Source organism: Mustela nigripes, chromosome 1 (genome assembly GCF_022355385.1).
Source record: "Mustela nigripes isolate SB6536 chromosome 1, MUSNIG.SB6536, whole genome shotgun sequence".
Lineage (NCBI taxonomy): Eukaryota > Metazoa > Chordata > Mammalia > Carnivora > Mustelidae > Mustela > Mustela nigripes.
In genome coordinates, this window is record NC_081557.1 from 8,196,427 (window position 1) to 8,223,950 (window position 27,524).

General features: G+C 48.8%; 1 protein-coding gene and 1 pseudogene across 4 annotated transcripts; one reads left to right on the plus strand and one right to left on the minus strand.

Annotated features, from left to right (window-relative positions):
• Positions 1-1,289: 1,289 nt before the first annotated feature.
• LOC132006200 (phospholipase A and acyltransferase 3) lies at positions 1,290-27,395 on the plus strand. 4 transcript variants are annotated; one of them, XM_059383999.1, is made up of 5 exons: positions 1,290-1,480; positions 1,932-2,009; positions 18,749-18,851; positions 24,453-24,721; positions 27,128-27,395. In XM_059383999.1, the coding sequence occupies exons 2-5, from the start codon at positions 1,995-1,997 to the stop codon at positions 27,227-27,229; spliced, it is 489 nt and encodes a 162-aa protein (XP_059239982.1). In that variant the 5' UTR covers positions 1,290-1,480; positions 1,932-1,994; the 3' UTR covers positions 27,230-27,395. The 4 variants fall into 4 exon arrangements, with proteins under 4 accessions (XP_059239982.1, XP_059240009.1, XP_059240098.1 ...); XM_059384026.1 differs by lacking the exon at positions 1,290-1,480 and adding an exon at positions 1,498-1,743; XM_059384115.1 differs by lacking the exon at positions 1,290-1,480 and adding an exon at positions 1,498-1,714.
• On the minus strand, positions 21,767-22,519 carry LOC132016196 (peroxiredoxin-1-like; annotated as a pseudogene).
• Positions 27,396-27,524: the final 129 nt, after the last annotated feature.

Here is a 27,524-nt window from a genome sequence, read left to right on the forward strand (position 1 = left end):
AATGGGGACATTGCAAATAATGACCATGACCCCGCCTCGGCCCACCATCACCCCATCCCCTGCCACACCAAGAGCAGGGCTCCATGGCTGCGGTTGCAGAAAAGACCAGAGGCTTTGGAGTCCGCGCTCGGTTTGATCCTGGCATGGCTTCCCATGCGAACATTGGTGGTGGACTTGGCGAGGGGCCTGGGGACGCTCTCGCTGGTGGCGGCACCAACATCGAGTGGTAGCTTCTTGGCCTGGGGTCTTACAGAGCTCCACTTTGTAGCGCTGTGTGGAAGATGAAAATCACTTTCCTGACACCCTCATTCATCAGGATGCTTTTTGTTTTGCTTTCCCTGGCACAACACTCAGGAATTGGGCAGTCACCTCTGGGCAGTTCTGAAAGCAGAGAGTCCGGAGAAGCAGGAGTCAGTCTGGTGTTCTCCAACCCCAACCTCTGCACCTTGGGTTTGGAGTACATTACGGGTAGTCACTTGTTTAATATGCAAAACGATTTGTTGGGTGAGTAGCAATGCCCATAAAGCTCTGGTATGTATTTGTGTTGCCTCTGACTCTCCCATTGGGAAGCTGGTGACTGATGTGTGATGTCATTGACGAGTCTGTGCTTTTCCTCCTGTTAACAGCTGACGTGTCCCCACGAGGATTTACCACGTGCCACGCACCAGGCTCCGTGCTTTGTAAGCATCATTTCATCTGCGGCTCTCCCTTCGGGGAATGTATTTTCACCTGTGATCTTACATATTGTCCAGCATCACCATTGCTCTGTTTACGAGATGAATAGACCAGGCTCAGAGGGGGACGGGTGTCCTGGACCCTACAGCCAGCAAGTGACTGGGTCAGGATGTGGCCCAAGCATCTCGAAGGCAAGGGGCAGGGCTGGCTGGGAGTGGGGACAAGAGGGATGAACAGGAGCTCGTTCCACTCTTAGGGAGTCAGAGTCCAGCCAGAGCCTGGTGCCAGAAGGGCCTGTGTCTGGTCATTCATTCATGGAATTCGAGCTGTGGACCTGGTTTGGGGGATATCTGATGGCTTAAGACCCAATCGTGAAAAGGGCTTTCTTTTTGCCGGATCTCTGAAAGCCTTCACATGGTTTTCAAATTTAATAATAGTTTTAAACTGTAAGCCCACTTGAATGGAGGAGATAAGTCAACGGAGGACAGTCCAGCGCGGCGTGTAATACAAGATGGGCGGCCCGAGGCCCGTATGTGGAATCTGCGAGGAGGTGGTGGCGCTGGAACTGGGTTCAGGGGCGCCTCTAGGTGGCGGAGAGCGTAGGGAGTGGCGGTGAGTGGGAGGCATCCCTGCGGGTCTGCCCCAGGGGCAGGAGCAGGCTGTCCCTGCCGCGGGGGCCGGGAGCTCAGCGAGGCTCTCATTAGTCAGCCGCGCGGGGAGGAGCCGGGTGACCTTACGCCGGCTGGAGCCTCTGCGGCCATTAAACCCGGTCCCTTGGCGGTGCGCTGCCTCCCAAGTTCGAGAGGTGGGTGGAGCGGCCCTTCCCCGAACTTAAGGAAGGATGAGGCGCTCGGGGTGGCTCTCTAGCCCCCGGACCGCTGCGTGGGAGACGGAGAAGGTGGGGGAGGCGGGCGTAAACAAGTGAGGGGGGCAGCCTGCCAGCAGCCGCGCCCCCTGGCACCCCGGGCCGCGAGCGCCACCATGGGTAGGCGACAATGATCGTCCTCCCCGGGCTGCGCCGCCGCCTCTCAGGTGTCTGGTGAGCCTCCCCGACTCTTCAAGGGATTCGTAAGTTCACAGCCAAGTTCAGGGACAGGGAGGGGGCGAGTGAGGAACGCCAAGAGTAAGCTGGTGGCCTTGGGAAGGGTCAGAGGAGAACCGCGCACGGTCTCTGCCAGAATCCGCGGTATCTTGGGGGTCCTGGGAACACAGTTCCCGATTAATGACATAATGAATTCCTGCTTCCCCTGCCTCAGGCCTTTACACAGCGGATACACCCAACTCCAGCCTGGAATTGAGGGTCCACAGGACGGAAAAAGATGCGCGCGTCCATGGTAAGTGTGGGGCGTTGTGGGCTGCGGGAGGGCTGAGTTTTAGTGGGACTCACTGTCCTGGAGCCTGAGTTGTTGCTGCGGGTAAGGATCCTGGAGGATGTGGGACCACACCTCCCGCAGCCGCGGGCCATCAGGTGTCCCATGTGGGTTAGCCTTCTCCTGGTCCAGATGTCTCAGTCCTCCTCTTGAAACAAATGCCACAGCAGGGAGGACATCAGGGAGCAGGGAGGCAGCAAGGCACGACTTGCTCCCAGATGACCCTGTCCTATCCCCCCCCCCCCCCCCCCCCCCCCCCCCAAACCTCCCGCCTGTCAGACCAGAACATCTGGACTGGCTCTAGCGCCAGGTGTTTGGGGCTGCACCTGCTGCTCCAGGCCCTGCCTGGGTCTAACCTTTTCTCCGGGCTTTTCCGGTCTCGGCTGACTCACCCCATGATCAGCCCCGACAGCAATTTCTCGGCTTTCACTTTTCCTTTTTCTACCCTGTGATCTGGTTCAGAAATCATAAAGGGGCTTAGCAAATGCTTCCCTTCGACCTACCAGAACTTGTGATGGAGGGATTCAGGGCACCGGCCTCGGATGTAGACCCATCTGGGGTCGTGTTCCCTTGGCGGGGCACAGGCCTGCGGGGGCGCTGTTCTGAGCACTTCTTGTCTCAAAGCCAGTCGGTTCCCCAGAGTGTATAAGACTTAATACACGGGCCGTGCTGGGAAGAGTGCTCCCCACGCAGAGCTAGTGCTCCCCTGTAATTCACTGGTATTACTATTTCAGTCCACAAAAAGATGCTGCCAGGACCGGAAACAGGGTGGACCTGGCCTAGATGATGCCTCTAGTGGTCATTTTAAACATCCCTTTCCTTGGTCTGACAGCACTGTTTTCAATAATAATCATGAAGCAGATAGTTAAGAGTATCCAGGAAAGAAACAGTGAAAATTTTCTTATTTATGGAGGTTTGTATGTGGAATCATGCCAGTGCAAAAGTTAAAAAAAAAAAGTAAGAAAAAGAAAAATAAGGTAAATATTATGGAGAAAAATAGGAAAAAGTCATGGATTAGGAGTTTAGGAGTTTTTAATTTGGGGCATCTGGTGAGCCTGTGACTCTTGATCCCAAGGTCGTGGGTTTGAGCCCCATGTTGGGTGTGGAGATTGCTTAAAAATAAAATCTTTTAAAGAAGTTTTTAATTGCATGAATGTAGTTTTGAAAGAAAGCTTACTCTTGCATGTAGATTGGTTATGGTCATGAATAATAGCAACAAGACAGTTTCTGTTTTAGAACTTTTACTTCTGGAAAGTTGTCTGTGACTTTGTCAGGATTGATCTTTGCATGTCCATGTTCCGTATTCAGCTGAGCTCGCTTTGTCGTCTGTCTTTGCTCAAAGCTGACTGAAGGGCACTTTTTATTAATTTTAATTTCAAAAGCTCCTCTCACATGAAATCACAAATATACAACTAGGAAAAGTCTTAAATGTGAGGGTAGGTTTGTCAGAGATTCCTAAAAATCACATTTCGGAGTAAATTCCAGAAATTTCAATACTGCCTATGTCTCTAAAAAAAAAATCAATCTAGTGGCTTTTAAATATCTCCACATACGAAATATTTTCACTGAAATATCATCACCAGAAAATTCATCATATGTTTTTATCTTATTTGGCAAAATTCTTCCATTTTCCTTCTTCTGCAAAAGATCAGAGGAAACTGTTGAGTGATAGTGGGTACTGACATTTATTTAATCCATTGTTTTAGAATGAGTCTAGTTCTCAGTAAAAGAGATCCGCTTCTCTTTTAGTTTCTTCTGGCACTGGGAGAGCCAACTCTTCTGTCTTCTGCGTTGAAACACAGGAAAATGCAGGACCTTGAGAGTCGGCGCACAAACTGTGCCTAGCGTGAGCTCGAATCACTGAGCCACTTGGAACTTACTGTTGGAACAGTAGCTAAGTCTGTGTGTCCGCAGACTAAACAAATGAGTGTTCTCTGATCGAACTTCCATGTAGAAGACGAAGTTTTTTAAAGAAAAAGAAATAAAAATGTGCTTATTTGAGGCTCATGGATGTAATTAAATCTTAAATCTTAATAGTAATGGCAGCAATTAGAACTTCAAGGAGATAGCTTTGGGGGAGGGGTGAGTAGTATTTTATCACTAAAATTAAGTCACTAGTATTTTGTCATCAATATTCTTTAAAATTGGTACCTGATACACAGCAGACCAACTTTTGGTATGTTTTTATTGTTGTTTTTTTAAAAGATTTTATTTATGTATTTGAGAGAGAGATCACAAGTAGGCAGAGAGGCAGAAAGAGAGAGGAGGGAGCAGGCTCCCCACGGAGTAGGGATTCTGACGCGGGGCTCCATCCCAGGACCCTGAGACCATGACCCAAACCGAAGGCAGAGGCTCAACACACTAAGCCACCCAGGCTTTTTTTTTTTTTTTTAAGATTTTTAAATATTTTTATTTGAAAGAGAAGGAGAGAGAGATAATGAGCAGGGGTAGGGGCAGAGGGAGAGGGACAAGTTGATTCCCAACTGAGCAGGGACCCTGATGCAGGGCCTGATCCCAGGACCCTGAGATCATGACCTGAGCTAAAGTCAGCCACTTACCCGACTGAGATGTCCAGGCACCCCAAAGTGTGTTCTTTTTTTTTTTTTTTTTTAAGATTTTATTTATTTGAGACACAGAGAGAGAAATCACAAGTAGGCAGAGAGGCAGGCAGAGAAAGAGGGGGAAACAGGCTCTGCACTGAGCAGAGAGCCCGATGTGGAACTTGATCCCAGGACCCTGAGATCATGACCTGAGCCAAAGGGAGAGGCTTAACCCACTGAGCCACCCAGGCGCCCCCGCTTAAGGTGTGTTCTTATTGTTTAAAAAATTTCTATGGACAGCTTATCCCTATTTGCACCCAAGGAATACAGCTCCCACCTTCCTGCTCTTTTGAGTGTGCGGCTGCCTGCCTCTTTGGGCTTGTCGAATGTCATTTGTTGTTAGAGCAGCTGTCTGGACCTCCCTGGGATGGAGAGACTGCCTGTCTCCTGTTCAGCCAGTGTTTCTCTGAGCCTTTTATTTTTATTTAAATTCAGTTAATTAACATATTATTGGTTTTAAGGTAGATTTATGAGACTCATCAGTCTTAGATAATACTCAGTGTTCGTTACAACACGTGCTCTCCTTTATGTCCATTCCCCGCCCCCCCCCCAGCAACCCTCAGTTTGTCTCCTATGATTAAGAGTCTCTTATGGTTTGTCTCCCTCTCTGATTTCATCTTGTTTTATTTTTCCCTCTCTTCCCCACAATCCTGTTTTGTTGCTTGAATTCCACATATCAGTGAGATCATATGATAATTATTTTTCTCTGGTTGACTTATTTTGCTTAGGATAATCCTCTCTAGTTCCATCCTCATTGTTGAAAATGGCAAGATTTCTTTTTTGATGGCTGCATAATATTCCACTGTAGATATGAAACACATCTTCATCCATTCATCTGCTGATGGACATCTGGACTGTTTCCATAGTTTGACTATTGTGGACATTGGTACTATAAACATTGGGGTGCGCGTGCCCCTTCGGATCACTACCTTTGTGTCTTTGGGGTAAATACCCAGTAGTGTAATTGCTGGGTCATAGGGTAGCTCTATTTTGAACTTTGAAGAACCTCCATGCTGTTTTCCAGAATGGCTGCACCAGCTTGCATTCCCACCAGTAGTGTAGGAGGGTTCCCCTTTTCTCTGAGCCTGTTAGTCCAGCCTGTGACACCTCCTGGTCGGGGCCAGCGCTGACCATTTCTCTCCTCTCTGTGTTCCAAAGTTGCTTAGAATGAGCGTGATGTAGAGGCAAAGCTCACCATGTGACTTTTACTGGAAGTCAGTACCTTCGTGTAAACTCCTTGGTATAGTAGAAAGAATTTGGCCCTTGGATTCAGGAAAACCTACAGTAGAATCCTCCCATTGCTTCTTGGGGAGCTCTGAGAACTTGGGCAAGTTACTTCCCATCTCTGAGCTGTTTCCTGACCCATAAAATAGGGCGGCTGTTAAGAATAACAGATAACTCGTGTGCACGCAGTGCCTGATAGCAGCGGTGGCCATCATGGTTTCCAGAGGAGTTAGGAGGCAGTCCTGATTCATGCATTGCCCCGGCCTCAGGCCTGGAGGCCAAGAGCCTGGAAGGCCCTGGAAATTTTGCCTCCTTTTTCTAGGATCCTCACAGGGGCTGGACCTGGTACCCACTAGAGCTGCCCCCGGTCCTTTCTCAGCAGCTGGCAAGGGAAGAGGTGCTATGTCAACCCAGCCCCTCCTCTACCCTCTCTTTAGGGCTGAGGCTGGAGAGTGTGGGTGGTCAGACCTCCCTCCCTCACATGCTTCCTGCACCCACCCACCCAGGGGCACAGGGTCTCTACCCTCTCCCAAGTATTTGGTTTTACAGCTTTTGCCCCATGATCTCAGTTATTCCTCACACAAACTGCTGGATGGGTCTGTATGGCTGCACTGTACCAGAGAAGCCCAGAGAGGCTCTGTGATTCCTAAAGGTCACACAGCAGTAGAGCAGAGAGGGGCTGAATCTTGGGTGGACATGGGCTCTGCTTCTGAAAACGCAGACTTGGATAGTCAGTATTGATGCCCAGCCCCTCACAGGTTTCCTTTTCTCCTTGAACCAGCACTTTGCTGGAAAATCCCCTCTAAGCACCCACGTTGGACTTCAGTCTTTCTTGTAATTTTCCAGGAGTTTCCCCAGAACATCAGGAATGAAGGGGATCTGAAGGGAGATCAGAATTTCCACACTTGCCACAGCATGTGGTTTTGAGAACAAGGAGAACCTGCTCTCAGGCTGGGTTTCACAACCTCCACGGCATCTCCAGCTGGTCCTGGAACTGAGAACTTTCCAAATCAAACATAATGAAAACACACCCAGTGACAGTGGCAGCAAAAACTGCCATTTACCAAAGTCTTCCTATGTATTTGTGGTGTTTGCTGAGTGTTTTGTATGTGTTACCTCGTTTGATCCTCAGGACAACCCCGTGAGTTCTTCCCACTTTACAGCTGGGGAAACTGAGGCTGTGAGAAGTTGGGTAACTTGTCCAAGGCTGTCCAGTGAAAAGTAGTAGAGCCTAAATTGGAACCTAGACTGTCTGACTCTGGAGCCCCAAGGCTGTAGTCAGTATGCTTTTTCTGAAAACGAAATCCATCTGGATTTAGATATGCTCATGAGTCATGTTCAGTAACCTACTTTCTGTATTTTTGGGAACATCTGAAATATTTCATTAAAAAAAAAAATCTCAAAGCTCTGACCAATGAGACTAAATGGGACCGGATGTGTGTGAATCGGAGCACATTCTTTAAAAACATTAAATTAACTAATTAAATTAAATGAATGTTTAAAAAACATTCTTTTTTAAAAAGTATCTATTTTATTTATTTGCTTTTTAAGTAGGCTCCACACCCAACACGGGGCTTGAACTCACGACCTCCGAGTCACACACTCCCCTGACTGAGCCAGTCAGGTGCCTCAAGAAGCACATTTTTTGTTTTGTTTTGTTTCACTGCTTGGATTGAAAATTCTGCATGTGCTGTTGCTGTGCGGGACGCCCAGGGCCCACAGCTGAGGGTCTCACACTGGATCAGAGCCACAGGGGTGAATGCGGGTGACTCTGCAGGGGTGAATGTGGCTGACTCTGCAGGGGTGAATGTGGCTGAATCTGCAGGGGCTGCGGACTGAGTCGTCTGCTGGAGGGCTTGGCTGTGTCCTTTCTCCTGTGAGGGAAGAGGCTGGGGCTTCAGCCACCCCTTTGCCACTTTCAGATCGATGGGAGGGGGTAAGTGATCTGCTCTCCTTCAGCCTCAGTTTCCCCGCGTGCAAAATCAGGTGTGTCTGCTCATCTCAGCTTGATGTTCAGGGTCACAGCTCTCTCCCCTCAGATACCCTCTCCTCCGGTTCTCACTCTGGGCTGCACTGTAGAACCACCCGGAAGCTTTAAAAAAATGCCCCGCCGGGCAGCTGGCTGTCCCCTCACAGCTGTGCTTCTGCTTCAGGCTGCCCGCACCCCTGCCTCCCTGTCTCCATCATCCCCCTTAAGGCCACTCCCTCCCCACCACCTTCTCAGATTGCCGGAGGATATGAGGGGGTAAGTGCAGGATTTGGGTTGGAATTCCATCTATACCACATGCCGACCCTCTCACCTGCTTCAGGACTTCACCAAAAATCTCAGGGGCGCCTTTTCTAGCATCATCTGCAGCGCCTCTCCCCCTCCTCTCTTAGGCCCGTTCAGCCGGACTTTGGCCTCCAACTCTGAGAGGAGCTGCGCTCACGCAGGCCACCCATGGCCCTCACCCTAGAGCGCACTCCTGGCCTCCAGAGGCCCGTTTCCAGCTGCCTCCCTGGCTTCTCCACTTGGCTACCTGGTGGGTGATTCACGCCAGCACCCCAAGCAGGGGCACCCACTTGTCCCGAGCCTGCTCCTCCTGCCTCCCCCTTGCTCTGGCCAGATCACCTTGGGGTGAGCTTGACCCCGCTTTCCTTCATGCCCCACCACATTCCGTCAGCAAACCCTGTAGGTTTGACCTTGGTAGCAATCCAGAACCCTTCACTTGTCATCCCTCCGGCCCCGCCTCTCTGAGCCGTCTCCACCACCTGCACGCCTCTCTCCGCCTTTGTCCCCTCCGCTCCAGCCACACTGGCCTCTGGGCTGCTCCTCAAACACCTGGGGCCATTGCTCGGGCGGCTCCTTCTGCCTGAATGTTCCAGACATCTGTCGGGCCCTCTGTCTGCCTTCCAGACCCCTCATTTCATACGGCAGCCTCTGTTGACACCCCATCCCCTCCAGCTCCTGTAACACTGCCCTCCCTTTTCTTTCTTTTTTATTTGGCATCTCTTCTAATATTCTAGATGATTTAGTTCTTTACTAAGGCTTAAAAGAAATGGAAACATTTCTGTCTCTCTCCCTGGTACTGAACCAAAGCTCATGGAGGTTGGGATTTTTACTTTGTTCATAGACACGGGGCAGGTGCCAGGTTGGTGCCTGGCATCTAGCTCTGTGAGCATCTGTTGAGTGAGCAAATAAATGTTTTTTTTTGACCTTCCCATGCAGAGGTGGGCATCCTTGGCCGCTTACAGCTGCCCTAAGGCAGAGGAGAATATTTGTTAAAAAGGCACGGTGAGAGGTGCCTGGGTGGCTCTGTGGGTTAAGCCTCTGCCTTCAGCTTGGGTCATGGTCTCAGGGTCCTGGGATCAAGTCCAGCGTCAGGCTTTCTGCTCAGTGGGGAGCTTGCTTCCTCCTTTCTCTCTTTCTCTGCCTGCCTCTCTGCCTACTTGTGATCTCTGACTGTCAAATAAATAAAAATAAAATCTTAAAAAAAAAAAGGGGGCACGGTGATCCTGGAAGCATGCCAACACCCCCCTCTGCAGCAAATTGTGTGTAGACTCGAGTCCGAGAACCACAGCTGGGGATAAAGGCTGCAGGCTCAGAGTCAGGAACCCGGTGGGTTCAAGAGCAGAGTTAGAGCACGTCACACACAGCGTTATTGCCCTTGTCATTGTCCTGGATCCCCTCAGCGCTTAACCTCTGCTTTTCTCAAACAACGATCATTTGAGTTTAAAAGAAGAGTTTAAAGATACTCAACAGCCGGATTGAGCTGGTGGGCGTATTTAGAATAACGCAACTACAGTAATACAAGTGTAGCTAGTAGGTGGTTGGGTACACAGATGTTCACCAAACAGCGCTTTCGGTTTTCAACGCTTGAGACTTGAAATTTTATGTCTGAAAATTTTTCATAATAAAACGTCAGGAAGCATGCTATGAACTTAACAATGCTCATTGCAGGAGAGCTGGAAAATACAGAAAAAGAGAAGGAAGCAAAATAATTCCAGTAACCGCCCCTAGCCCCGCACCCAGAAGGATTCCCTGTGAAGATGTTGGTGTGTATCTTTCTAGTCTTTCTGTGTTGTGTATTTATTTTATTACATAGTAGTCATCGTATAGCTTACCCCAAACTGAACACTCTGTTGTTTGTCAGGGGTCCCAGTTTTCTCTTTTTTTTTGGTGTGTGTGTATGTGCTTCTAAAATGAATATATGTGTATTTAAGCATTTTGGAAAACTAGAAAAGAATTAAAAATACCCCAGATGTCACTGACTGCCAATAAACAGTTTACATTTTGGTATATTTCCACAGCTTTTCTTTACGTGTTTTCTTTTTTTAAAAAAGTTTAAAAAAATATACTGTTTTGTATAAAGCTTTTTCATTAACCATTATGTAATGGCCATTTATTGTCATTAGGTATTTTTCTAAAATAGAACTTTAAAACATAGAGTGTCCTAGTATATAAATTTGGCAAGAAATATAATATATATATGTATTTTAAGATTTTTAAGATTTTATTTATTTGACAGAGAGATGGCGAGAGAGGGAACACAAGCCGGGGGACAGGGAGAGGGAGAGGGAGAAGCAGGCTTCCCACTGAGCAGGGAAACTGATGCGGGGCTCAATCCCAGGACCCTGGGACCATGACCTGAGCCAAAAGCAGATGCTTAATGACTGAGCCACCCAGGCAACCCTAAATATGGCAAGAATTAAATAATTTTTTTACATAGGATTTTTAGGTATCTGATGTTTCACCATTGGATGTCACTTTCTGGTGGACAGCTTTTGTAGGCATTTCAGATTATTTTCTTAAGATTTGGTCTATAAATAGAAATTGAGTCAAAGAGTATGACTATTTTTAAGGTTAGTGATACAGACTGCCAAATTGGGGTGCCTGAGTGGCTCAGTGGGTTAATCCTCTGCCTTCAGCTCAGGTCAGGATCTCAGGGTCCTGGGATCGAGCCCCACATCGGGCTCTCTCCTCAGCGGGGAGCCTGCTTCCCTTCCTCTCTCTCTGCCTGCCTCTCTGCCTACTTGTGGTCTCTGTCTGTCAAATAAATAAATAAAATCTTAAAAAAAAAAAAGATGTTGGCTACTATCGTAGTCACTAACTATTATAAAAAAAAAATTGCCAAGGGGCGCCTGTGTGGCTCAGTGGGTTAGGCCGTTGCCTTCGGCTCAGGTCATGATCTCAGGGTCCTGGGATCGAGTCCTGCATCGGGCTCTCTGCTCAGCAGGGAGCCTGCTTCCCTCTCTCTCTCTGCCTGCCTCTCCATCTACTTGTGATTTCTCTCTGTCAAATAAATAAAATCTTTAAAAAAAAAAATTGCCAACTTGCCCTTCAGAAGAGTTGTACTAATTTCTATTCCCATCAGCAATGGCTGACAGTGCGTGTTTACTTGTATCTTTTCTTATTTTTAATATTAGTATTTTAATTTCCCCCCCAAACCAGTTTTTAATTTGCATTTATTTGATTACAAGTGAGGTTGAATATGTTTAGTTAAATTAGTGGTAATAACGTATTTCTCCTTTTAAAGTTATTTAGCATGCCCTTTGTCCCCTTTTTGATTTTGGAATTTAAATCATTTTTTTTTTTAAAGATTTTATTTATTTGTCAGAGAGAGCGAGCGAGAGCGAGCACAGGCAGACAGAGTGGAAGGCAGAGTCAGAGGGAGAAGCAGGCTCCCTGCGGAGCAAGGAGCCCGATGTGGGACTCGATCCCAGGACGCTGGGATCATGACCTGAGCCGAAGGCAGCCGCTTAACCAACTGAGCCACCCAGGCGTCCCAGAATTTAAATCATTTTTATTGATTCATAAAAACTCTTCATATATTAAAGATATTACATTTGCTGTCATTTTCTTCTAGCTTATCTTGGTAGTTTGTGTTTGTTTTTGTTGTTGTTTTTTCAATGCGGAGAATGTATTGGTCTGGCTGATTTGGCTATTGGTAGCCAGCAGTCCACGTAAGCCAGGTCGAGGAAAGAAGTCTTAGTTGAAGGACACGTGTGGAGGATCAGAGGATGGGACCTACTTGCCTTCTTAGGTCCCGCCAGCTGGTGTGGGAGGCGGTGGTCACAGGATAGGAAATATGGCAGCTGCCTGGGCAGCGGGGACCGCGGGCCATCATTTTCCCTTAAAAGGGAGCATGGACATAAGAGGCAGTGATAGAAATTTCTAATAATAAGACCTTTAACATTTTTTAAATTGTAAAACCTTTTACTCTTTTCCTTTGTGTCTTTTTCTTCGGCTTTTATCCTTCGAGTGTCTTTATTCTAAGACCTGATACAAAGGCCTCTATATTATTTTAAAATTTGTTTATAGTTTTATAACCTACATTTAAATGTGATTGATTTTTAGGGATCATTAATATGATCTTATTTATAGGTTCCAAGTGGGAGATGTTTTCAAGAGGTTTTGGTGATAGATGATACTCACCTTTTCCTGTTAAAACACCTCAAGCACCAGGCGCCTGGGTGGGTTAGTCAGTAAAGCAACTGGCTCTTGATTTTGGCTCAGGTCATGAATATGGGGTGCTGAGATGGAGTCCTGTGCCAGGCTCTGTGCTCAGAGAGGAGTCTGCTTGAAATTCTCTCTCTCCCCCACTGTTCCTCTCCCCCAACCCCATGCTCTCTCTTACTCTCACTCTAAAATAAATAGATTATTAAAAATATTTAAAAAAAATAAAGAAGAGGGGGGCGCCTGGGTGGCTCAGTGGGTTAAAGCCTCTGCTTTCGGCTCAGGTCATGATCCCAGGGTCCTGGGATCGAGCCCCGCATCGGGCTCTCTGCTCAGCGGGGAGCCTGCTTCCTCCTCTCTCTGAATGCCTCTCTGCCTACTTGTGATCTCTGTCTGTCAAATAAATAAAATCTTTAAAAAAAATTAAAAAAAAATAAAGAAGAGAGATTGGGGTGCCTGGGTGGCTCAGTGGGTTGGGGCCTCTGCCTTTAGCTTGGGTCATGATCTCGGGGTCCTGGGATCAAGCCCCACATCGGTTTCTCTGCTTAGTGGGGATCCTGCTTCCCTCTCTGCCTGCCTCTCTGCGTACTTGTGATCTCTCTCTCTGTCAAATAAGTAAATAAAATCTTTTTTAAAAAATGAAGAGAGAAAACTTCAGGCTCATCCCCCTGAGGAACTTTTTTCTCCATCTAAAAATCTTAAAAAGTTTTTATTATAAAAGTAACTCATATTGGTTAAAAAAAAAAAGAAATAATATAACTTGTCAAAGTCTGAATCCCAAACCCCCACTGTATAAAATATACAACATTTTGGTGTATTTTCTTTAGATCATGCTTAATGTATAGTAGACTCTGCTTATAAATGTATAAAAAAGTATTTATTTTATTTTAATTTTTAAAAATATATTCTAAGCAAAAATGGGATATTAATGTTTTTCAATGTGCTTTTCTCAACCGGTTCCATGTCTGCTCACATAAATCCATCTTGTTTTCTCTAGCGACAGTATGTACATATGTACATATGGACATATGAATGCAGGATCATTTATTTAATTGGTCCTATTAATGATTATTTAGGTTGTTTTTCCGATAATTTCGGAGGCCAGAAATTGGTCCTCAGTTTGCTTGCTAAGGAAAACGGTTGTTAATGCAGTTCTTTGTAATCCTGCCTTTGTGGGAAGGATAAAGACCTTTTGTTCTGAAATCCCGTGGGCACAGGCAGAGTCTCAGCTTTGCCCTTGTTAGAGCCTGCGTTGCGTAGTTGAGCCCTGGTTACTGTGCGGGCTGGGGGGTCCCCTGAGCCCTGGGCTGGAGAGGGAGCTCTCTTCCTGGGGCCTCCTGCTAGCCCCCTTCTTCCTAGGAAGAACCACCTGGCAGTGAATCCCCCCGAGATTGTGGAATGAGTGCGGGAGGCATCACAGTCGATTCTCTTACAGCAGGAGCTGGCCAGCTTTCTCTGTAAAGGGCCAGCGAGTGGAAGATTTTAGGTCACACGGTCTCCATTGCCACTCCTCAGCCCATCTGCTGTAGAGAGAAAGCAGCCCAGGGCGAGATGTAAATGAATGGGGTGTGGCCGTGTGCCAATAAAGCTTTGTGCGCGCTCAAGTCTGAGTGTCCTGTAATTGCACATGTCACAGAACATGCTTCTTTTGACTTTCCCCCAACCATTTTCAAAATGTAAAAACCGTTCTGAGCTTGCATACAAAAATAAGCAGAGGCAACCAATATGACACCTGGGCTGTTGTTCTCATAGGTCTAATTTTATAACCTGGTTCCTGGAGTTCTTCGCTTTGACTCAATGGAGTTGTTTCTCTAGCTGGATTTTAGGATAGAGGGTGACACCATTCATCGTCTCAGTGCATGGCACCCTGTCCTCACTGGTCCCTTATGTGACCCCTGTCTTGTGGGTTTTGGCTTAGGTTTCTTTGGTTTCCTGATATTATCATACCTTCCTCCATCTTCCCAGTAGCCGGCATCCTGATGTGTTTAGTGTGTGTTCTTTAGTCCATATGCTTCTGTTCTTGTTCGTTTTTTATTTTTATTTTTTAAAAAGGTTTTATTTATTTATTTGACAGAGAGAGATCACAAGTAGATGGAGAGGCAGGCAGGCAGAGAGAGAGAGAGAAGCAGGCTCCCCGCTGAGCAGAGAGCCCGATGTGGGACTCAAATCCCAGGACCCTGAGATCATGACCTGAGCAGAAGGCAGCGGCTTAACCCACTGAGCCACCCACACACCCCTCTTGTTGGTTTTTTAAAATGATGTTTTCAGGTGTGCTTCTTCTAAGATGTGTATCATTGGTTTGCGTGTGTGTATCTTTAATTGATACAAGTGGGGTTGCATTGCAGAGCTCATTCTCATGTTTCCACTTAGCTCTGTGTCTAAAAGCTTATCCCTGTTGCCATGTGAACATGGAGTCCTTGCACTAGTTAGAAACTAGCGGGCAGGGCTCCGCAGATCAGCCCACCACCTTTCACTTTATTTTTTAAAGGTTTTATTTATTCCCTTGAGAGAGACAGAGAGCACGAGTAGTGGGGAGAGGCAGAAGGAGAGGCAGAGACAGGCTCCCTGCTGAGCTGGAAGCCCCACGTGGGGCTCGATCCCAGGACCTGGAGATATGACCTGAGCTCAAGGCAGATACTTAGCGATCTGAGCTACCCAGGCACTCTCTTTCACTTCATTTTTATTTTTTATCTTTTTAAAAATATTTTATTTATTTATTTGACAGAGAGAGAGAGTGCAAGCAGGGGGAGCGGTAGGCAGAGGGAGAAGCAGGTTCCCTGCCGAGCAAGGAGCCCAATGCCACGCTCAATCCCAGGACCGTGGGATCATGACCCGAGCCAAAGGCAGATGCTCCATGGCTGAGCCACACAGGCGCACTGTCACTTTGTTTTAAAAAAGTGTCCTTGAGTGGTATTATGTTTTGACCTTGTGCATATTTGGAAATAGGTACTTTTGCCCTTGAAAGGGGCAGGCAATTTGATTGTGTATTTTATTTTATTTTATTTTTTTAAGATTTTATTTATTTATTTGACAGAGAGAGATCACAAGTAGATGGAGAGGCAGGCAGAGAGAGAGAGAGGGAAGCAGGCTCCCTGCTGAGCAGAGAGCCCGATGCGGGACTCGATGCCAGGACCCTGAGATCATGACCTGAGCCGAAGGCAGCGGCTTAACCCACTGAGCCACCCAGGCGCCCCTGATTGTGTATTTTAAAAATCAACACTTTTTTCCTCTCAAACTGTAGATAGCTATTAAAATTTAAAAATTTTTAGGGGTCCCTGGGTGGCTCAGTCAGTTAAGCAGCTGCCTTTGGCTCAGGTCATGGTCCCAGGGTCCTGGGATTGAGCCCCACATTGGGCTCCCTGCTCAGTGGGGAGCCTGCTTCTCCCTCTCCCCCTGCTTGTGCTCTTTCTCCTTCTCTCTCTCTCTCTCTCAAATATCTTTAAAGATTTTATTTATTTATTTGAGAGTGAGAGAGTGCATGAGCAGTGGGGGGGGAGGGGCAGCGGGAGAGGAAGAAGCAGACTCCCTGCGGAGCAGGGAGCCTGACTGGGGTCTCTATCTCAGGACTTGGAGATCATGACCCGACCGAAGGCAGCCGCTTAGCTGACTGAGCCACCCAGGTACCCCAAAATTTAAAAAAAAATTTAAATACATTAAAAAAATTTGTGTTGAAAAAAACCTAAGTCTAATTTATTCCTTTTAGTGTTCATTTCCTTTTTAAAAATAATTTTTAAAAAGTTTATATTTGTTTTTTTTTCAATCTCTACCCCAGCATGGGATTAGAACTCACAACTTTGAAATCAAGAGTCGCTCACTCCACCCACTGAGCCAGCCAGGACCCCTGTTAGTGTTTGTTTCCATGAGTTTTCATCAAAACATACAACTGCATAACTGTCACCGCCGTCAGACAGAGAACGGTTGGGGAAGCTGAGTTCCCCCACCCAGTTTCCTCCTGCCCCTTTGTTGTCCGCTCCCTACCTCACTCCCAGCACCTGGCAATCACCGATCACTTTCTGTCCTATAATGATACCCTTTCTGGAACAGGACATAAATGGGATATGACGTTGACTTGCTTTTGGGGTATGGCTTCTACCCATCACCATGCATTTGCTGCCCCATTATCTTGGGGTGTTTATGGTGAATTTCTTTGTAGATATTTTTGTCATTGTAATACAAAAAAATTTTTTTTTCAGGCGACTTTCTACATGTAGGCCACCTTTTTCTGGTATTTGTCTGGAGCACAGTGAGTTCCTCGGGCCTGTGGACCACTGACTGCTCATTCCTTGACATTGTATTACTGATGTTCACACTGTCTCCTGTTTGTTTTTATTAAAGATTTTATTTATTTATTTGAGAGAGATACAGTGAGGAAGTACATGAGAGGCAAGAAGGTCAGAGGGAAAGAGAGACTCCCCGTGGAGCCGGGATCCCAATGTGGGACTCGATCCCAGGACTCTGGGATTGCAACTTGAGCTGAAGGCAGTTGCTTCACCAACTGAGCCACCCAGGCGCCCACACTGTCTCCTGTTGAATCTGTGGCCTTCCCCAGGGCAGGATTCCTGCCTTGTCTTTATGTCCTTGCTTATTCATGGAGGAACCCTCCTCCCCCACCAGTTAAATTCCCTTTGGGGCATTTCTGAAGGCTCCCTAATTCTTACCAACAATATTTTTTCCTTCTCTTCTGGAAAGCAAGTGGGATCCGTAAATTGTGACCATTGTCTCTTGTTCCGAAATAGGTTCTCCGTAAGGTTTGGGTGCCTTCTTTTTGGCAGACTAATTACAATCACTGCATAAGAGAACCTGATTTATACATAACATTTCTGTGAAAGGATTCTTTTCCTGCCACATGTAATACAGATTTTCAGTTGTACTGTTTGTATAAATGGAAATGCGCTTGCCATTGACCTTGCGCTGCCATTGACCTTGTGATTGGCTCTTCCCACTTTCTTTGTTTCTATCCTAAGGCAGGCCATGCAGGGGTGAGTCCTCCCCAGGGCATCCTTGATGGACTTTCTCAGTCAGGTCCACGGAGCTTGGCAGTGGAATGTAGGCAAATCCCTACGGGTCTGGCCACGAGGAGCAAGCAGGTCAGAGCCCACTCCTGAAGACTTGGCCAGAGGACAGAGGGAATCCTTCTCTAGGTCTTCTAAAGGGATAGTTGCCTCGCTCAGTAAAGAGATTTAAGATTGGCTTAGACCAGAGAAGCTTGTCACCCCCGATTCTGGTCCAAATGGAATGCCCCGCACGCCCAGCACTTAGCACAGTGTCTGTTGTTTTGGCGCCTCAGTAATGCTGAATGGAAGTGATCTTGAACCTCTGGAGGTTTTCTCCAGCTCTGCTCCGTACTCCCCGATCCTCAGCAGGACAGGGCTTCTAGCTGCTGCTCCCCACCTTCCCCCTAACACAACACTCATCCTACACACACTGCTTGGGAAGTAATGAGAGATACAGTTTTGGTCTTTTTCCCCAATTCCCCGCACTGGGCTTCTACAAGCCTTGTAATTTCCCGATCGATAAGAGATGAGGGTCTTCTGTTATTCATCATAAACCCTCTTCACCCTACTTGAGTTTATGCTAATGAGGTGATGAGGAACACACCTATTAGAGGGCTGGAAATTTCAGCCCTATCTCCGGGGCTGGACGGTGAGTTAATCATTAGGACCAATGACGTAATCAATCCTGCCTGTGTAACACAGTCCTGATAAAAACTGAAGGGGTTGGGGAGTTTCTGGGTTGGTGAACACACAGAGGTGCTGGGAGACTGTCCCCTGGAGAGGGCGTGGTGGCTGTGCCCCTCCCCTGCCGCTCCGACACTCCGCCTTCTGGCTGTTCCTGAGTTGTACTCATTGTAACAAGCTGGTGATCTAGTTAAGTAAACTGTTTTCCTGAGTTCTGTGAGCCATTCTAGCAGAGGAGGAGGTTATGGAAGCCCCTGATTTACAGCTAGTAAGTCAGAAGTGCAGGGGACAATCTGGACAGGTGGCTGCCGCTGAGTTTGGGTGGGGGGGCAGTCTGGTGGGACTGAGCCCTTTACCCCTGGGGTCTGTGTGAGGTCTGGGCAGTTAATGTCAGAATTGAGATAAACTGTAGGATATCCAGTCCGTTTCCACCGAGGACTAGATTGCGTGGTGTGGAGAAACCACGGATCTGGTGTCGGAAACGTTGGTGTGATTCTAGTGCACAGGAGAAAGGAGTGTCCTTTACTCATATACTCACACGCACACGCACATCCACACACTCAGCCACTCATCATCGGGTAAGCAGCCAGGAGGACACTATGGCCAGAGATAGGCCAATTCTTGGTCAGGCCCTAGGCCAGCTGGGGAACGTCGGGGAGACACCCTCCCAATCTGACGGCCTCTGGCGAGGGACCCCAGCCTCTGCCACCTGGTTCCAAGGTCTCACTCGCACCCCCTCTAACCGCCTTGTTCTTGGTTTTGCAGCCAGAGCCCAAGGTTGGAGACCTGATTGAGATCTTCCGCCCTTTCTACAGACACTGGGCCATCTATGTTGGCGATGGATATGTCGTCCACCTGGCCCCGCCAAGTAAGGGCACTGAGGGCCTCCGCCGTGCTGGGGCTGGGAGGAGTGGGAGATGGGGCAGCTGTGGGTGACAGGGAACTCCGCCTCTCTCCGACTGGTGGTCCCCGACTGGTGGCTGGTTCCTGAGTGCTGCAAGAAGGCAGGTTGGTATGGGGCAATAGTTTTCAAACTCTGCTCCTTGGAACCCTAGGGGTCCCCTACAGGGGCTGAGGTGGGCTTCCAAGGGGATGGCTCTTGTTTTAAATACTGTGGGTTTTTTTTTTTTTTAAGATGTTATTTATTTATTTGACAGACAGAGATCACAAGTAGGCAGAGAGTCAGGCAGAGAGAGAGGAGGAAGCAGGCTCCCCGCTGAGCAAAGAGCCCGATGCGGGACTCGATCCCAGGAACCTGGGATCATGACCCGAGCCGAAGGCAGAGGCTTTAACCCACTGAGCTACCCAGGCGCCCCGATACTGTGGGTTTTAATTAAACTTATTCACCTCTTCAGTGTAAAACTCTGTGAGAGAGCATGGGCTTTTGGGATGTGGGCTTGGTGAGGAATCTAGTTTCTACTCTCTAGTCTCGGTTTCCTTATCTATAAACTGAAGCTAAGAGTGCTTCACTAGGAGAACCATTGTGAGAATCCCCCCACCCCTTTTCTTAAACTTTTTTTTCCTTTTAAAGATTTTTTAATTTATTTACTTGACAGACAGAGATCACAAGTAGGCAGAGAGAGAGGGAGAAGCAGCCTCCCTTTTGAGCAGGAAGCCCGATGCGGGGCTCAATCTCAGGATCCTGAGATCATGACCTGAGCCGAAGGCAGACGCTCAACCCACTGAGCCACCCAGGCGCCCCACTTTTCTTAAACTTTTAACTTAAACTGAGGTATAACATAAATACAGTAAAGTGTGAAAATATAGTGAAGTGTATAGTCAATGAATTTAAAAAATAAATCCTCCATCCATGTGACAGTGACCCAGATCAAGATCTAGAACATTTCCACTACACTACGAGGCTCCCACATGGCTCTGCAGCCACCCTCCTCTTCCCGACAGACAACTGCTCTGAGAGCTTCCTTTGCTGTGAACTAGTTTTGTCTGTTCTACACCTTCATGTGGGAGGAGCCACAAAGCCTGAGTTTTTTTTGTGTCTGGCTTCCTCCCTTTCCCCGGAGAGTCCTCGGTCTGTGAGTGGTAGGAGGAGTTCTCTTGCATTCTGTGTGTTTTCTGTTATATGAAAATACTGCAGCCCGTTATACATGCTTCTGCTGAAGGACACTGACTGGTTCCCGTGTTTGGCTGCTGTGGACATGGTAGCTGTGACATTCTTGAACATTCTTTGTCTTTTGCCCACCCCTTTATCCCTAACTGATGGCCTCACCCTGTACATACAGAGGAATCAGAAGGAACCAGAGCGTGTGGCACCTTCCCCAGCCCGATGAACCACACCACGGTCTGCACCCTCCTACTCTGCCTTTTCTTTGGTTAAGATACAAAAAAATCGCCCCTGTTCTTGTTTAAAAAGCCAGCCTCTGGGGGCACCTGGGTGGCTCAGTTGGGGAAGCATCTGCCTTCAGCTCAGGTCATGATCCCGGGACCCTGAGATTGAGCCCTGAATCCAGGCTCCCTGCTTCTCCCTCTTCCTCTGCCTGTAGCTCCCCCTGCTTGTGTGCTTTCTCTCTCTCTCTGTCAAATAAAAATCTTAAAAAACAAACAAACAAACAAACAAAAAAACACGCCAGCCTCTGTACCTCTGTATGTGGGTCCTGGACCCCCTCTCTGACTTTTGTGAGGCCTTTGCTCCTCAAATTCCTCACCTCTTATATTCTCTTGGTCCCCCTCTCTGCTCGGTTATCCCAACTGGCATGGAAACTGCTGTAATAACTTCCAGAAGGAACAGCCTCTTGACCTCACGTCTCACGTCTTCTCTAGCTAATTTCCTGTAGAGCGAATCTTCCATCATCTACTTCCTCTTGTCATTCTGTCTTTGGGTCCCTCCACCAGCCCTCTGAACTGATAAGCAAAGGAGCACTTATCAAGGCTACCAAAAGACCCTCCACATCTTGGCAAAGCCGAAGGTTGGTCTTCCGGTCAAGGCTGACTTGGCTTCTCAGTAGCATCTGACACGAGTGACCTCTCTCTGATCTTCATCGGAAGCCTGTCTTTCTTCCTCTCTCACTTGGGGCCTTCCTTCTCGGTCTCCTGTGTGGGCTCCTCCTCTTCCTCTATATCCCTCATCCTTACTCTACTCAGGCAATCTCCTCAGGCCCCTGGCTTCTAGTACTTTCCATTGGTGGCTGTTTCCTAAGCCCCCTCAGCATAGACCTCCCCACTCAGCTTCAGAGTTGTATAACCTCTTGACTACTTGGCATCTCCACGTGGGTGTTGGATTGGCGCCTTGAACTTGACGTGCCCTGAAAGAAAGGCTCCTGTGAATGACGCTGTCCAACTGCTGGAGGCCAGAATTTAGGGGTCATTCTTGATCTTTTCTACCCATATCTAATGCAACAGGAAATCGGGTTGCCTCCCTCTCCAAGAGAGACTCCAGGTCTGATCACTTCTCACCATCTGCACTGTCTTGCCCATCCGAAGCTTTGCAGCTTGCGGCTGTTCTGTCTGCCTCTTGCCCGGCCGTGCTCCGCCCCTCCTCCCCTGGGCAGCCAGCGTGATCATTCTAAAGTATGAATTGGATTATGTTACTTCTGTCCTTTAAATTCCTTTTTTTTTTTTCTTTTTCCCCTCTGCTCAAGTTTAACAGAAACCACAAAAGATCAAAACTGGTGTCTCCCTACTGGCTCTCTCACATCAGTTGATCTACCCCACAGCGCGGCTCAGGCCATTCTCTGCAGAGGTAGGAAGGCTGGCCATCCCAGTCCCTGCAGGACAGGCCTGTCCTGCCCCATACCACATCTGCACTGGATCTAAAGTCCCGTGTTTTCAGCGTGACAGTATGTGCACAAGAGATTTTGTTTTCCTGGCCGCCCACGGCAGCCTGGTCCTAAAACAGCCCAGTGCTTGCTTCTGCTTGGAGAATTATTCTTTGCTTTTCTGTGTGGCAGGCTTGATGGTATCATTACCAGGCTTTCAGCTAGCCGGGGGCCTTCTCCCAGGCTTCTCAGTAAACTGGAAGGCCCGAGGTAGTCTCAGAGTCTCACTCACAGAGCAGCCGATTGGGGGGGGGGGTCATCCTCAGTCATCTGCCAAAGGAAACTGTATCATCAATAGTAAAGAAGCGCCTGAACAAGGTGCCTTCAGCAGCTTTTAAGACTCTGCAGTCCTGAGTGAGGGTCCACGTGGGGTCTGATACCAGGGGAATGTTCATGGGTCCCAGTCCTCTTTGTTTCTTGGGTGTGTCGATCCATGCCAGGTGACAGAAATGAGAATCCACAGACAAAGCAACCACTTGGCACTTGAGTTTCTTAAATTCTGAATCACTGACAGCAATGGTCTCCAGGGGGCACACAATACAGAAATCAAGAGGGCAGAAGAAGAACACAACGTATTTTCTTTTGTAGTCCGAGAGGCTGACGCCTTTGAACTGGACATCTAGCCTAATGGTTGTGGCTTTGAACTTGGGGGCAGGGTGCTCAATTTTGGCATTTCCTGAAGACATCTTGCTATTGGTACCTAACCACGCCGGAGCGCCAGATCTCGCCTGGCCATTTCTCCCATTGTGGCACCCCAAGCTGATAGGGCAGATTCCTTGGGGGATGAGGAAAAGGCAATGACCAGGGTGTGGGGGTGTTTCTCACCAGCTCTGAGACAGAACTCACCCAAGACCAGTCAGGAAGAAATGCCTTAAAATTCTTGCCTGGCTTTTCCATCACACTTAGAGGAAGCTTCCAAGTCTGTACTGTGGCCAGTGTTGGCTCAGCCAGGTTACCTAGCACCGCTCGGTGATACAGTCAGAATCTAAACCCAGAGATCCCCTATGGAACTTCCCACCAGAGTGGCACCCACAGCACAAAGCTTAAGGAAGCCTCCCTCTTAGGGATTGACTCTGTACGGGCCTGGCCCTGAGAATTGGAGCCTCCTTAAATTTTGTGCTGCAGGCACCCTGCTTACCCCATCCCTGTCTCAGCCCTGCCGTGCTCCCTGCCTGGGGGCTGAAACTCACCTGGTCCCATTCCCAGGCTGACCTCCTCCCCAGACTCAGAGCGCTGCATGCTACCAGCTCTATTCTTTACTCCAGTGGCTCCCTCAAATGCCTCCCGCCCCTCTGGTAGCAAGTCTGAACTCCCCCGAACTCCTCTTCCAAAATCTCACAAATCTACTCAGGGCAAAGGGGGCTAGTCGTCTTTGGAAAGACCTGGAATCTGAGCAGCCCTTCCTGCCGTTGCTTCTGCTGTCCCATGGTGGCCCGCCTAACAAGACGCCTCCCCTGTGGGAAAGGGCCTTGGAGATCCCATCCCAGCAGGGCCACAGAGGCTCTTTGAGGGACAGTGGGTCTCTCTGGGGCCCACTTCTTTTGCCATCATCCGCAGCTGTGTAGGTTGGCTGCTTGGGAGGGCTGCCCGGTCTGGTGCTGATGTCAGCCTCCCCTCCCCACCACCCTGGTCCTTGGATGGACCCTAGACTCCCTTTCTTTTGAGTTTTCTATTTTTTTACTTGAAATGGAGTTGACACACAATGTTCCATTAGTTACAGGTGTATGGGGCCGTGACTGGACAGGTCTATACGGTATGCTGTTCTCACCGCGAATGTAGCTACCACCGGTCCCTGTACAGTGTAGTACAACCCCGCTGACTCTATTCCCCGAGCTTGTGCCCTTTATCATCGTGACTTACTTCTGCCCGGGTACCTGGGAGCCTGTACCTCCCACTTCCCCTCGCCCGTTTGGCCATCTCCCCTCTCCTTCCCCTCTGGCAACCAGCCACCAGTTCATTCTCTTTCTGTTTCTGCCTTTTGTTAATTTCTATGATCATTTGTTCTGTTTTTGAGATTCCGTATATGAGTGAAATCATACGGTATTTGTCTTTCTCTGTCTGATGTATTTCGCTGAGCATAATACCCTGTAGGTCCGTTCACGGTGCCACAAATGGCAAGATCTTTTTTCATGGCAGAATAGTACTCCATAGGGAGTTTAATTTCTGGAGCTTGGTTGCCCCTTCCAGCCTTTCAGCCTCAGTAAGGGCAGAGCCGTGTGTCCCTACCGGGTCTCCCTGGGGACCCACCTCTAGCAGTTGCTGCGGGGCTTGGGTCCCTCTGCTCCGAGAAGGGTGGGAACTCCTCATCCACCCCCTTTTCTGCAGTCATCAGCTTTGTACTTGTCAAGGGACTATGACCTTGAGGGAATCACAGAGGGTTCATAATCTGTTCCCCCAGGGAGAAGGGGGTGCTCAGCCCATATATGCATAACCAAGAGGGCCGCAGAGGAGCCACAGGTGTAGAAGGTCCACTTCTTTAGAAACGTTACCGCTCCTCATTTCAGTTTAGGAAGCCAGGGCCCAGAGACCAGAGACCACAAGCACCTTCTCCAAAGCCACACAGCCTGTGACTGACCCTGCTCCCTTTTCCCTTCCCCTCTGCTCATGCTCTTGTGGATGGTGCCAAGGGCCTGTGGAAGGACTCCTACAGGCCTGCCCAGCACGGATCCCTCTGTTTTCTCTTTGTGAATCCTTAGGCGAAGTTGCAGGAGCTGGTGCGGCCAGCATCATGTCTACCCTGACCGAGAAGGCCATAGTGAAGAAGGAACTACTGTGTGATGTGGTTGGCAGAGACAAGTACCAGGTCAATAACAAACACGACGACAAGTACTCGCCACTGCCTCCCAGCAAAATCGTCCAGCGGGCGGAGGAGCTGGTGGGGCAGGAGCTGCCCTATTCGCTGCGCTGTAAGAACTGCGAGCATTTCGTGAACGAGCTGCGCTACGGAGTCCCCCGCAGTGACCAGGTGCGTCCTCAGCTTCGTCCCCATCCCCAGGAGCCAGACCATTCCGTCAGCCGGCGGGGGATGGGCATCGGGCACCTAGAAGGCCGAGGAGGCCACGCTCAGGGTAGGGACGAGGGTGGGGAGACGGGCAGGTCGGCCCCGTGGGCCGGCGCCGTTGTGCACCATGACCCACGATGTGAGTCACCGCCCGGGAAGAATCCTGTGTTTTGGACAACACTGTTTGTCTTTTACCCACTTAAACATTGCTCAAAGTGAAGAAAGCACATGAGAAGTTTCCTTTTCCCAAAACAATTCTGAGGCTTTAACACGGAGAATAAACAGCTCATTCTCGGTAGTCTCGTAGAATTCCTGTTTATCCACATTAAAAAAAAAAAAAAGGCAGATTTCTTAGCACTTCTAATGAAGGACAGCTTTCGTGTTTCATAATATTCTGCTTTATGACCTGTGCCGCCCACCTGTGGCCCTTTTGGGGTCAGAGCTCCGGTAATTCAGCTCCCCCAGCAGCCTGGCCCGTGAGAAGTCAGCACGTTCCCCTCCCACCCCGCCCGTAAAATGTTCACTCTCGGACTAACCAGGGCCCCCTGTCTTGTGTTTGATTGTGCTCTTTGCCTCCGCACCGAGCGCGCTCACAGCGAGCTGTTGTTGATTTCCTCGACAAAGTTCCTTTTGTGCGAAGTCAAAGTCGCTGTCTCCTGCATTCTCCCTCCATGAGGTTCTGTAAAGAACCAGGGGCACATTGTTCCTCCTCCCTTATCTGCAGACTGTTTCTCCCACCCTGACAAATCATTTAGCAAAGAAAATGCTGGGAACGAGAGCTTTCATGTGGGTACCCGCCCCCCCAACTGCTGCGGCTGCCACAAAGCCACGCCTGATGACCTCTACCGTGAAGGTTAAAGACTGACTCGCAGTCACATCTTGGGTCTGTAACTTCATCCAGACCTTGTCATCCTGGCCTCTGGCTGCTAGGAACCTCAGTTCTGGGTACCGTGTGATGTCAGGGACACTGGTGTGTTTCCTGTCACCGCACACCACCACGGGGGCCCACTTAGGGGCAGCGCCGAGATGTATTTATTTTTAGCCTGTGAAGACTTCCAAATTCTTCTCTCTAATGGTCATTAAGGGCAGCCACATGCATACAATCTAGGCAAGTTCTGTGCTTAGGGGAGCAAGGGCAGTGCCGACCGTGTCAGGTAAGGGCGTTAGTTTTACGTACAAAGTTCATATTTTCTTATTTTTTATTCCTGGGATTTGGGGTACATGGTCCTCACTGGACTTGTTGGCATAAAATCATGATTAAACATCTTTCTCTTTGCTTGTTCTTGATTCTGCTTAAACCCCTGGCTTGGCTCGTGGGTGAGATTTCTAGATCTATGTTGGTGACTGTCTTTCACGCCCTCGTATGGGAAAAAGTACGGTTTTGCTGATTTGGGCCATCGGGCCTTCATTGGGGACAGTGGCCATGAGAGCAGACTCTCCATTTGCATTGTCACGGGGTCTGGTGTCCCCAGAGCTGTGCCCGGATAGTGCTGGAAATAGGAAGAGGCTGAACTTTCTCTCTGTTTCTTGCTGATCTGAACTGTTTCCACTGGGTTCTGTTCCCTTCAGTGTCGCTGCTGCACCTGATGGAACATGCAGGCGCTGGAAAGGGGGCCCTAAGGACATTGTGGCGCAGAGACTGGGAAAGAAGCAGGGGACAGGGCCGCGGGATACACTGGCCTTGCAGCCAGACTGCAAATTAGGGCAACAGACTAAAGTGTTGGGATGTTTTCTGAGTCACCTGCTCGTCTTCCTAAAACACCGTGGTCTTTGCCTCCCCTGTGGGATGGTTTCCTCATCATCTTCTTACCTTTCAAGTTTTTTTAGATGTGGCATTGGCATTTGAAGTTGGAGGGTGCAAAAAGATTTTGTATCAGGTTTCTGGGCTGACGAGGCAGGCTGCTATTTCTTTGTCCTTTTTTTTTTTTTTTTTCTGGAATAGTTTTTAAAATTTAAGTTTTAGATTTTCAAAGTAATGCGAGCGTGGAAGTTGTAAAGATAGCCAGTTCTCAAAAATCCCCTCTTTGCTCCTCCCCATCTCACCAGACCACCATTCTTTTCTCTTTTAGCTTGGCACAGGAGCTCCTCCTTTGCACAACCACCTTCTGGGGATTTAGGGGCTTAAAATACCCACAGAGTAGGTCGAGTTGGCCTTGGGCCCGTGCACAGCCCTGGCCAGCGGCCTCCACCCCGGGGTTCTGTCCCCATCCAGCTCTCTTTTCCCCATTTCCCTGCCAGTATGTGTTGACTCCTGAGTTGTCGGGTGGGCCAAGGGGCACATGAGTCTCCTGGAACTGAGTGTTCTTGTTGAACAGACCGCCCGTCCTCAGATCCCCGACAGCGTGTGACCTCCCCCTCCCTCTCTTGCAGGTCAGAGATGTCGCTATGGCGGCCGGCATCGCAGGAGTGGGCTTGGCAGCCATGGGCCTCATTGGAGTCATGTTCTCAAGAAACAAGCGGCAGAAGCAATAAGTTGAAGGGCCTGACCCATCGGCAGGGACGTTATCCACTGAGCGGGTCTGGTTGTGCCAGAGGTTTTGCGGTTGGGTTTGTGGGTTTCATTCTGTTTTATAGTGAGGCTTATTTTTACAGAATAAAATAAAGCCCAGCAAGGGAGCGCTTTACTGGAGAAACCGCAGCAGGAACTGGCTGGCGTCAAGTCTGTTGGGGGCGCAGCGGGGCTCGGGGCCTGGCCACGCCAGCGGGCGCCCTGGGCCTTGGGCGCTGTCCTCTCCCTTTGTCTCTGTGGCTGTGGCCTTTGTCCTGG